The 12,638-nt window shown below is 37.4% G+C and overlaps 1 protein-coding gene across 1 annotated transcript in view; it reads right to left on the reverse strand.

Moving 5' to 3' along the window:
* The window catches only part of TNIP3 (TNFAIP3 interacting protein 3), a 120,438-nt gene extending 108,429 nt beyond the window's left edge, over positions 1 to 12,009 (reverse strand). The window contains exon 1 of the mRNA XM_006153112.3: positions 11,931 to 12,009. Within this exon, the coding sequence (XP_006153174.1) occupies positions 11,931 to 11,933 (3 nt within the window). The 5' untranslated portion in view covers positions 11,934 to 12,009. The remainder of the gene's footprint in view (positions 1 to 11,930) is intronic.
* Between the last annotated feature and the right edge of the window lie 629 nt (positions 12,010 to 12,638).

Genomic DNA, 12,638 nt, shown 5'->3' on the forward strand with positions numbered 1-12,638 from the left:
GCTCACTGAGAAAAGAAATGAATACAAACCATGGACGATGTGACGGCACAGTGTAAAAGGCCAGCATTTTAGTGTTGTCTTTTTTGGCGCCCTCAGCTGGGCTCTTCTCCCTGGACCGCCGGCCCCAGCCACAACTCTGACAATTGCAATCGAGCATCAGTATCGCCTTTCTTATCTCCACTGTCACCGGGGTGCCTTCTACTCCGCCATGCAAAGAACAGGTGTGCTTACTTCTGGAATATTCCGGCGAATGTGCAGATACAGGAAGGGTTGGTTACACATGCACCAAGGCCTCCCCAAGGTAAGTGGGCCAAGAACATGGGCAGCTCACTGAGAAAAGAAATGAATACAAACCATGGACGATGTGACGGCACAGTGTAAAAGGCCAGCATTTTAGTGTTGTCTTTTTTGGCGCCCTCAGCTGGGCTCTTCTCCCTGGAATGGCTTGCTGTTCCAGGTTTCCCAGGATGAAGAGGGTGTCTGTGATGTGGGACTTTCAGGGTTTGTACATGTATGTGTGTGTTTTTTTACATTGTGCTCATTATATTCCATGACAGACCCATGACGAAGTGTCATAACAGTCACATGAATTTAATGGAGAATCACATGTCAAGGACAGTGGAATCATGTGCTAATACCATAAAAGTCACATGGCAATCATGTGGGAATCGCATGGCAGTCATGTGACAACCATGTACAAACACACTGATCACATCAGTCATGTGGAATCACGTAGCACTCACATGAAAATCATTAGCCACTCACATGGGAATAATGCTAATGTCATGTGGTGGACATACTAGTGACATGAGAAGACAATACAATGACATATGAGTACATGCTAGTGACATCTGAGTGTTATGTGGTGTCATGTGAGTAACATGAGAGTTGTTGAGCAATGTGATGAGCCGCAAGTGACATGTGAGTGACCTAATTGCCATGAGCTCGCTCATGATGCCAGCACCTGCCACACCTCCAGATGCCATGTCTCCAGGTGCCACACCTCTCATGACAACATTTCCATGTGCCAATCCACACTTGCAATGCCTCCTGGTGCCATGTCTCTAGGTGACGCGCCCCTCACCACAAATCCTGGTGCCACATCTGCCAGTTGCATGCCACCACCTGCGTCACTTCCCAGTGCCACCTGCCATTATTTCCAGTCCCATGGCACTGCTAGCAGCACTGCTACCTGTTAAGTCTCCTGGTGCCATGCCATGTCACTAGCAAGTAACTTCAATGACATCACACATCATTAGTATGGTCATCACATGTAAACCACACACCATCACATGCTATTTTCATACCATTAGCATGTCACGGACATGCAACTCACATGACATCTCACAAGGGAATCATGTCAAGCTCGTGTGAGTCATGTAGGGATAATTTGCACTCATATGCAAATTGTGTTGCAAACACATGCCAGTCACATTGAAATCATATGAGAGGCATATGACAATCAGGCAGGAACCTGTACCAATCATTTGGCAATCACACGTGAGTCATGTGAATAGCCTTCAAAGAATTTATTATTCTATTGAGAGACTAGGATAACAAGCTTTGGAGCCAAAACCCAGGTGTTTCTTACTTTTATATCCCAGGGTTCAGCATGGGATCCAGATCCCAGTTAGGATGTAGTACTTTAAGAATAAAAGAATGAAAGAGTGATACCTAACTGAACAAGATAGAAGATGATAAAATAAAACACAAGCGGAGTTGTCAATTAATAGTGTGAGGATAACAGGACTTTCTATGAACAACCATAGTCACTCAGATATTTTCATTGGATCATTTACATTATTTTATTTATACTATTTTATATTAAGAAATTTTGAAACCAAAAGGGTATAGAATTTTACCTAAAGTTTTATAATTTTGTTTTCCTGAGGAAGATGACTAATAAACCACAATTTCTGAGAACCCAAAGATTTACAAATTAAAAACCATAGTTAAGAGTACCCAACTGCCTGACAGCGTCATCTCAAGTTAAAGCGAACACATTTCTTTGTTTCCATCATTGGTTGCTTTCTGATTGCTCTTCCTTTCCCTCTCCTCCTCATCCTCTATTTAAAGGAGTTCTTAAACTACTGAAAAAAGCAGCTGCTGCTTTCTGTTCAACTTAAACCAAAAGAAGGCCTCGGATTTTGGACAGATTTCAGGACATCAGTGAAGATCTTAAGATGTTTGATGGTTTAAGCAGAGGTTTACACAGTCCCCAGTTTTAAAATAACCCAACTTTAGAGGACGACCTTCCTTGTGGCAGTAAGCCAAGTTTATGAGCTTTTCACCATTTGTGAAAAGCTTTTAATACACTTTTAATACATTTGAATTTCTAAAGTTGGGTTCAAGGGCTAGGGTGTGAGTATTCCCAGTCATAGTCAAAGTCTGCAAAAATAGGTTCTACAGATCTTGAGAAGATCACATTAAAAATTGCCAAAGAATTATTCTTCTATGCATAAGTTCGTTATATTGGTCAAGTCTACATCATAGCGTTGGAATGTGTCAAAATATAAATACAATCAAAGGCACGAACCCTATTCTTAGAGCAGAAATGGCTAGAAGTTGACAAGTGATTTTTGTCTATATAAACTGTGCTTCCCTCTGGGACATACAGTTTAGAACTCATAAGACTTACCTAGAAACCATTCCATTCTGCCTTTGCTAAATTCAAAATGAAACGTTAACCAGGTTCACTCTATTTAGGATGAAATGTCTTCAGTAAATGCTAAACCATCATTCAAATTGTTATCCTTATATCTCTACAGATGACAAATGATAAGGAATTTGTAAGAAAATATGCTGAAAAACATATATTTTCATTCATATATTTACATGTATAGAAGCACTTACATTAATTTTTTAGAAATGACATTTGCAAATACATTAAATGCTTTCTTACTGATCATGGTCATAAGTTTATTAAAATATTGCCAAACACAAAGTTATGAATAATGCATTCATACTATATTAATTTAGTGTAGCTTAAGCTACGTAAGTGTAACTCATGCGCGAAGCTCTCTTTTCCAAATTGGAGTATACTGATGGTCGTCCTCATGGGCTTCCAGGCCCACAATAAATTCTCACTTTAATTTCTTTATGAGGAAACAAGAATTTTAAGATATTCACAAAGCTGTCTGGAAACAGAATGCTTTCAGAGTGCATGATATTTTCCTAATGTTTTATATTTGCTTCACCCACATACAACTTAAATTTGGCAACTCATCTATATCAGATGTTTCCCAGGTATGCGAATTAGCGTGTATAGAACCAATAATTCTTTCACCCTTTCGTACTCAGATTTCATCAGTCTACATAAATTACTTTTGAATTATGCAAGTGCCTAGGGAAGTAAAATGATCATAAATAGCATGGTGGAACTCACAAGACTGTCTCTTGGTAAACATGCCACTCAACTTTGAGAAGCTTAACTAGGTGGAAGTCCTGAGCTGTGAGCCTTTGGCATGCCTGAGTGTCAGTCCCTGTGTTTTACAGAGAGAAGGGACAGCACTGTGAATCCATGCTGTGAGCTATCGAGTGGAGGTTCAATAAACAACAGCAGCTTCTGTCAGGAGTGGGAAATGCCTTCAGAGTGATTGATTGTGCCTGTTTTGTTCACAACTGAATCCTCAGTAGCTAGTGAAGGAACACACATAAATTGGAGCCTTTGGTTAACAAGTAAATAAGTGTCCTGCCTGAAGTCATTAAAATTCCATTTTATTTTTTTAGAAATTTCTTTCTTTCATGAAAGTGTGTGTGTGTGTGTGTTTGTGTGTGTGTGTGTGTGTGTGAGAGAGAGAGAGAGAGATTGAGACAAGCACTCGCAACAAGGTCTCATGCCGCAATCTGCTGAGCCCCCTGGCTCGCCAGGATCATGGTGTGTGTGTCTGATCTACGCAATTCAGTTGCGGAACCAAACCCGGGATCCTCCATATAGATCTGACATCATTTGAGCAGCATGCTACTGCTGTGCCACTGAGCTGGCCAAAATTCATTGTCTTTAAAAAAAAAAACAAAAAAAAAACAAAACATTGTGAACAAATAAAGCATGATAATTTTAAGATTTGTTCTGTTTACATTTAACAACTTTCATGGCTTTTTGTAAATTCTGAAGTCTAAGATATTTGTTACCAATATACGACTGAAAAAGAACATTTTCAAGATCTTTGCTATTAGCAAGAAAGAAATGGAAAAAAAAAGCACTAGATTAGAAAACATTATTTTTGTTTTTCTTTGCTGGTTTCTGGTTCCGTTTTTAAATTAACTAGACATGTGATCTTTAGCCTATCAATTAATTATTGAATGTCAGTCTTCTAAAGTCAGAGGCCTGACTAGATCATCTCTAAGATCCCTTGAAATCTAAAATTGTAAGACAATCTCTGTCTAATATATGGGTATAATGCTGGGATCGGGGACGACTGAGGGCTACCATTGAGTTACTGCTTAAATCAGGGTGGTGACATAAGTACTACTTGTTTGACTCTTTAAAGTAAAATGAAATGACTTGTACAAAATTGAAGAATAAATTGGGAAGCTAAATGGTCAAACAGACTTCCAGTTGTTTGATGTTCTATAATGATGGTCGATAAGAGTTATTTGCATTTTCTAGGCTCTCTCCAATGTTTGCAAACCATTGACAATACCATTTACTTACGCCTAGACCATCCTCACGGGTCACCCCTTCCCTTCATGGCTCTTTAAGATCTGCTCCCCACGACATAGCCATGATGTTCTTTTCAAAACACATATTTGATCGTGTCATCACTCCTCTTTCCACCCCCACAATGAAAGCACCTTTGTGGTTTTCCATTGCAGGGACAAAAGTACTTACTGTTGCTCAAGAGCTCTGTATTTCTCAGATGGGCGACTGTCAGAGGGTAGGATGTGGTGGTTCCTTGTCTGGGAACCTCCCTGGTTTTCCAAAATGCCTGGCAACTCTGACCCCCAGTCACTGTGATGACCAGAAATAGTCTCTCCCTCAACCAGAAACACCTTCCCACCTTTCCTCTTAGCATCCCAAAGACACGTCCATCTTTTCGTCAGCTTCTTAGAGGTGCCATGCTCCCTCCAGCTACAATCCTTGACCTGTTGTTCTTTCTCCTGAGATTGCTCTTCCACTCAGAAATGAACTTCCTGACTTTCTGTATCATACAATTCCTTTAATATACACTCATTTATTTTTATTTGAGAGATTTTTGCTATAGGGCATGTGTACTCACCAGAAAGACAGGGAGACAAAAAGTGAGAAATCACCCCCACCCCTCACCCCGAAGGAATGGCCCTGCTGCAATCCCTTCTCTTCCATTCTCCTCTTAGGATTTTGGGCGTGCACACACACGTGCCCAGCATGAGTTTCAAGCCACTGGGTCTGGGACTTGAACTGTGGTCAGCCATGTGGGAGTCCAGCACCTTAACCACTATACCACCTGCTGGCCCCTGAATATACACTTTTAAAACTGTATGTATCTCCCTTTAGTAGCACCTACTGTAATTGTAATTTCACGATTTTTGGTATGTGTGCAGTTGTTTGCTTCACAGCACTCTTCTCCACTAGATTATTTTTAAATTTATTTTAATTTTATTTATTATTTATTATTTATTCTTTTAATGTGACCAGAGGAAAAGTAAGAAAGCAAGCTGCTAGGTCTGGGATTCAAACTGCAGTCAGCCATGTGGGAGTCCAGTGCCTCAACCTCCATGCCACCTGCCAGCCCCTCTTCTCCACTAGATTTTCGTTTCTGCGTGATTGTGCCTGTTTTGTTCACAACTGAATTCCCAGTAGCTTGTGAAGTGCCTGGACTATGTTAAATAGCTCATAAACATAGTATGATATAATATAAAATATTAGAAATACCTTAAATATTCAATTCAGCCTAAATCACTCTTCATACATAAAATAACCAGTTTGTGTATTTAAGAAACTTTATCTCCAGAGCTCCCTATCAGTGATTGTATCTCAAAAACAGTTTTCTTTAAATAGAAAAAAGAAAATTCTTAGCCTAGAAACAAGAACCATAAGTCATGTCTGGTGACTATAAAACTACCCTAAATTTACAAGCATAAAGCCTCGAGATATACTTCTGATAATTTCTATGCAAAGTTAGGCAAATGCTCAAGGTTTTTAAGAATACAATAATGTTGTTCAAAAATTTAACAACTGTTCTACATTTTCTATTCTCTTATTTCTTCTAGAAAATAAGATTCCTACATCTAACAGGTACTTATGAACTTCTGCATTGTCGAAGAATTGGAGGAAAGGAAAATACATACCGCTGTCATTTACAGTAATGGCTCAAGGAAAATTGAGAACAAAAAATATTTCTGGCTACACACTGTTTGTCTAAACCAAAAGAAAGAAAGAAATACCCAAAAGAAGTATCTTTTTTTTTTCCATTTCATATTTCTGAGAAAGGTGTAAAATCAGGGGAGTTTTATCACCTATTTCCTTCTAAGAAGTCTTTTTGTATTACAACAATGAAGTTTTGCCACCACAGATTCTCAATAGCTCAATCACTTCAGGCCACCTGCGTTTCTTCTAAGGGCAAAACAGACATGTGGAGAATGAAATCGGAAAGGGTCCTGAACTAGGAGTTGGGTGCCCAGGATTCTGTCTGTCATCAGCACTGTTAGTAAATTTGCTTGTTTCAGTATAAGGCATTTATTGTCATCTTTGAAATAAAAAGATATTGGACATTATAATGCTTAAGAACTTTCCAGTTTTTACATTCTTTTTTTTTAAAAAAAGAATTATTTATTTAATTTAATTTATTCATTCATTTATTTTAATTTGACCAGAGAGAGACACAGAGAAAGAGCAAGAGAAAGTCAGAAGAAACCAAACCACCAGGTCCGGGACTCAAACCGTGGTCGGCCATGTGGGAGTGTCCAGCGCCTTCATCACGATACCACCCGCTGGTGCCCAGTCCTTATATTCTATAACAACTGTTTATCCTAAGATTATTACAATACTGTTCTTGTGTGTGTCTTAGAGGCTTAGTGAAATAGGACCAGTGGTCAATGTTTGCCCTTTGAACAGACTCTTGTCCATAGAATACAACCTCCTCCTGAAGGAAGACAAGCAGGTCCTTATTCTGGCTCTTTATCCAGCTCTGTTCTGGGAAGTGTTCTTGTATTGTGGTTTTCTACTGAATAATTTCATCGAAGTCCCCTAAATTACAAATATACCTTTCAAACATGTGTATTAGGGGCTAGCCCTGCAGCCTGGTGCTTCAGACCATATTCAGTCATTCCACACGACTGAATGTAGTTTGAATCTTGGCCCTGACAGCTTGAAAAACACACTGAGTGCATGTGCATCTCTGCCCAGAATCCTGACAGGGTGGAGAAATGGAGAGTGGCAGAATGAACACACCCCAAAGGGAAGTGCTTCCTCCCTGTTCCTCTCTCTCTGGAGAGTGCACTGGCCCTCTGTTGATAAGAACAAAATAAAAAACCAAAATATGTTCACTGGAAGAATGATCAAATTAGAATAAAAGATAGGGATTCCAGCCTGCCTCTTACACTCACCTGGCTGTGTAACTAAGGGCATATTTCTAGGACACCCAATGTCCCCATCTGCAAAGTAAAGATAATACTTCTTATCTTCAAAGGGAAAACTGTAACAAGCAAGATACTGCATTGGGAAGCAACTTCCAATTCACCTGCGCTATGAAATGATTTGTCTTTTGGTGCCTGGCAAATAGAAAACTTCAAGAAAATGTGGTAGAATTTAAATGTTGCTTAATGTTAAAAAGTCACTGGAAAGCCTGTTGAGAAAGTAATTTTATGGGACATGAATATTTTTGTATGTTATTTATTATTTATGGATGTCAATTGCTCTGATGAAAATTAGGATTAAGGATTCATGTGGTTTAAGGGAATATATGTCATTGAAATTTGTAATGAATTATGTTCATCTCTGTCATAGATGAGCCAGCCTCAGTCCTATCTCTTTTTTAAAATAATTATTTCACTTTAATTTTATTTATTATTATTATTTTAATTTGACCAGAGAGAGAGAGAGAGAAAGAAAGCAAGAAAGCTGCCAGGTCCAGGTCTTGAACTGCCATCTGCCCTGTGGGAGTCCAGAGCCCCAACCACCATGGCACCCACCAGCCCCTTCAGTCCTGTCTTCAGCTTCCTGCTAACAGTATCAGTTCTTCAGGATAGATTCTCACTCCTTTCAAGTTGAAAGGGTAGGAAAGGTCAACCTGAGCTGATTTATCATAAATCTGTGTACATTCAGATTTTGCATCCAAGTAGTAAATTTTGTTTTACAATTATATATTAAATTTTGAATGTGTTGTGGCAAGTAATGACTGGGTTAAAAGCTAGTCTTATATAAAAACAACTCAAACTTTAACAATGGATGAAATGAAACAGTAGTTGAAAGATAGCGGGGAGTATAAGGCTCTACAGAAACCATTGATAGAAGAAAAGGTAAGTACTTTCGTATCTTCTTATTCCTTTATTAGGTTCAGAACACGAGGTCAAAGCTGTGTCCTTGAATGCTTTTCTTAGTTCCACTACCCATCTAGCCTGGAACATAACTATACAACTGTAAAGCCATTTTTCCTACCTCTGTTACTGACCCAGGTCATGTGTAACCTTAAAGGGTATAGTATACTCCGGTATGCATCAAATTTTCAGTACTAGATGCCATCTCAGAGATCATACTTTCAAAAAGAAATACGTCATTATTATTACCAAAATTAATCAAGTATGCTAAATCTAAAACCTTACATCTATAGAGAAATTGCCTTAATATGTTAACATCCAAGTCATTTTCCTCAGATAAACATAAAGAGCTCGGCGTTGTCTCGACTCCTTAATTAAAATAATTGAAAGACCTTTCAGTTCTAATAATGAAAAACAATGAATGAGTTCAGCCCTGTGATTTTAATAATTGTTCTTTGCAGATAATAAAAAGTTGAGATGAGATATTATTGTTCAGCGCTAAATTTCAGATACAGAAGCAATCTTTTGGCTCTTACCTGTGAAGTCCAAGATCCTCTCCAACTAATTATATTTTAGTGTGACTTCACGGTTATAGTTTTAAATCTTTTTCTTGATTTCAAAGGAAGAGCAGAACACTTTCCAATTAGAATATCATCTTATTGTCTTGATACATACTTAAGCAGGATTAAATGTGTCTGCATTAAACATTTTAAAGTTGAAAATCTTCCTATTCTTTCTTTTTTTTTTTTTTAGTTAAATGATGTTAGGTGTTTCTTTTTTATTATAAATAAAGCTCAATTGTTTTGATAACGTTCCTATAGTTTGTTTCTTTCTACAATAAAAATTCAAAAGGAAGCATATTTTTCAGTTAATCTGAACACTTTTTATCTTAGTTTAATGTTTACAGTTGTTTTGCATTTTTTAATTAAAAAAAGTAAGCTATCTTCCCAGAAGATTTTGAATAACTTTCCAAGAAGAGTTTGTAAAAAATTATAATATGGTCTCTAAAACTGAAAAAAAAAAAGTAAATATGGCAACACATTGAAGAACACACTGAAGGGCGTATGTAATTATGGGGGAAACTTCAAAATGTTTATGGAAAACTGGCTTCAAAGAATGAGTTTATTATGGTGCAAAATTTTTTTCTTTGCAATCCATGCAGTTTTCTGGTAATGCGCATTTTCCATGAGCTTTTTGAAGCTCTTTCATATACAAGCTGAGAATCATCTGGTCGTAACCTAGTACCTATATTTGTGATTTAAGGTGTAATTACAACTGTGAAAGGGATCATTTGCCTCCAAGTGTATTTTATTAAATATGTTGTTTAACCCTACATTATAGACTATATCTTTTCTTTCCTGCAGAGCTTATACATGTCAGATAAGCAGAGAATGATTCATTTTGAATGCTTGCCACAATAATCTTTTGACTGTGTATTAACTGTCCCACTGTGCCTATTTTTCTGTCATTTAAAGTTTTTTATATTCTTAGATCAATCAAGGGATCTATTTGTGTGGACTGTGTTTTGCAACCACTAGAATAATTTTCTCTCATCTGGTGTTTTTATTTTGAAATCACAGGGATATTTAATCTTGGCTGTGTTCAAATAAAACTGATTTTTTTTTTTTACTCATGGTCTGCACAATTTCGGTAGAAAGCACCTTTTACTCTCAATTCTTTCTTCAAGACTTAAGGATATATGTATGAAGTGAGGTTCTTCTATTCGAATGCCTTAATGCTTTATGAAGCAAATATTGGAAAGATTTAAACTACCATGACTCCAAACATATGGGAAAACAACTGTGACTAACAGATTTTTCCTCTGAGAATTCTTCACTACCTAATCTTAATGAGAAAGAAATGTTTAGAAATTGATAACCAAAGAGTAAAGCATTGAAGAGTAATTTTAAAAGTTAAGTGAGACTTTAGGTTTTATTCTCAGCAAAAATATACATTTGATAAAAAACTTAGTAAGCATCTTCACCTTCCTTCCTCAAACCTGCACCTCCTCCACCACCATCTCAATAAAGAGGAGAAGAATCAGGGACCTTGACTGATTAAATCCTGGGACGTTGCCTGTTTCTTCTATACCATTCCATAGGTCTCCTTTGCGCCCATGTTTTTATGTTCCTTTAATAGGAGGAATGGAGCTTAATAGTTCATTTCCTACATTGAAAAACGACTTTTTTCCTGATGCATCCCTCATTAGTCTCATTAAAATTGGGAAAGGTACAGTGATTACCAATGTCACTGGAAAAGTTGGACTGAAGCCTCTGAGATATTACTTAAATGACTACTTGATGGAGAGAGAGAGAAAGAACAAGCTAAGGGGGAGACAGAGAAGTAGAGAGAGACAGAGAGGGACAAAGAGAGAGGCAGGCTCATAGGGAGAGATAAACAGAAACGGAGAGTGAAAAGGAAAGAGAAACTGAGGAGGCGTCTTTTCTGGACTTTAATAAATATGCTACAATTCTGATTTTTAAAAAAGAAATAGTCTCAAAAAATTGAGGAAACCATATCTGAAAATAGTTGGTTAACACTGACCCATTCCATAAATATTTGCTTCTTGCTCATTGTGCTAGGCCCTCTTCCCAGCCTTATGCTGCCGGGACTGTCTGGAAGTTGTACTATTTAAAACAACATTATTTGAAGTGTCTATACCAGGGCATTGCCTAAGATCCTGAGAATGAAGTCTCTCAGCATTTTGCAGCAGGAAATTTTGTGACTAAACCAGAAACAATGTTGCTAGATTGATGAAAACACCGTCAGGATGTCCAGAGATAGCTAGTCTACATCTGTTCACTTCTGGCTTTTAAAATTGACCTTCCTTGGGAGAAAATTTGACTGCTTACATGTAAATTATTCCTAGGGAAGTTTATTTTTGAATCTCCTTTGGAAAATGTAAGTTATTTAACTAAAACAGCCTGGAAACCTTATATAGAGAAATACATTCTTTCAGAATGTTTATGCTTCCCATCAATCTGTATATAGTACCATGAAGAGTACAATTAAAAAAAAAACAAAACATCCCCTAAAAGGAACACACTGATGAATGATTGCACTGAACATTGCTCAATCAAGATGGTTAAACTCTAATATCCTACGAGGGCAGGACCACAGCAAAATTCTTCCTATGAGTACTCACATTTAGTTATTATTTACAGAATCATTAGAAATAACAAAGCAAATAGGATAACATTTATTCAGTTAAATATGTCACTCAAAAGCTTATTTTAACCCATGTAGACAAAGGGACTACCTGGTGAAAGTTCTAAAACAACACATTTTAAAGAAAACATCACTCACTGTTACAGTTACTAGGTCTGCCTCATGGCTCACTCAGAACACAGAAACCCATTATCTTAATTGCTGCTATGACCAAGCTAGAACTTTAGGCATTTTAAAAAGAAATGAAGTTACAGCGAACTCTGGTAAGTAAAGCGAAATGAAAGTAAAGGCTTCATGTTACTCACCATGTTCTATACTGAAAGTCCCTCTCGGATCTAGGTAAGCGTACTACAAGGTCTAATAGCAACGGTGGAGAGGTTGTCTTTCTGACTCTTTGAATCAAACAGTAACTAAGTGGTTTAAGTAGAAACATGTATTTTGAAAGGTTAATCCACCCATTCACAGGGAAACCCCTTTTTTTAAGAAAGTCACTGTGCTACCAAGAGGCTATTAATATTCACCTCTCAGATACAAATACAACCTACAGATGAAAGATTCACAACCTGGGTGAAAATACCACAGAGGATTCCCTCTTAGTGTCTATGTGGTAATGGAAACACAAGAAAACAGCGTACCTCTTCAGGCATTTAGGGGTACTACAGGAAATCCACCTGCCCACTTCATGGGAAAGTTTTATCAGCTTAAGAGACCCACAACACATAAACATAAATCTAGAATGAGTATAATTTACTGTAAGGACTGCATAGGTCACATATTCATTTCTAGGAATGTTCCTCTGTTTCATCTTCCTATTTCTTTCCCTGAGAGAACTAGCACCCAGGTTAGCATTTAAATACCCTTCAAAGTACTTTAGAAATAAGCCCACTGCCTTTGAAAAAAGAAGTGACTGAGTGTTTTTTGTTTTTTTTTTTTTTTATTTAACTTACGGGGTAATGTTATTTATAGTCTCTATATTGCTTCATTAGTATTATAAGATTAGGAAGTATGTGTCT

Source organism: Tupaia chinensis, unplaced genomic scaffold, assembly GCF_000334495.1.
Source record: "Tupaia chinensis unplaced genomic scaffold, TupChi_1.0 Scaffold000362_1, whole genome shotgun sequence".
Taxonomy (NCBI): Eukaryota; Metazoa; Chordata; class Mammalia; order Scandentia; family Tupaiidae; genus Tupaia; species Tupaia belangeri.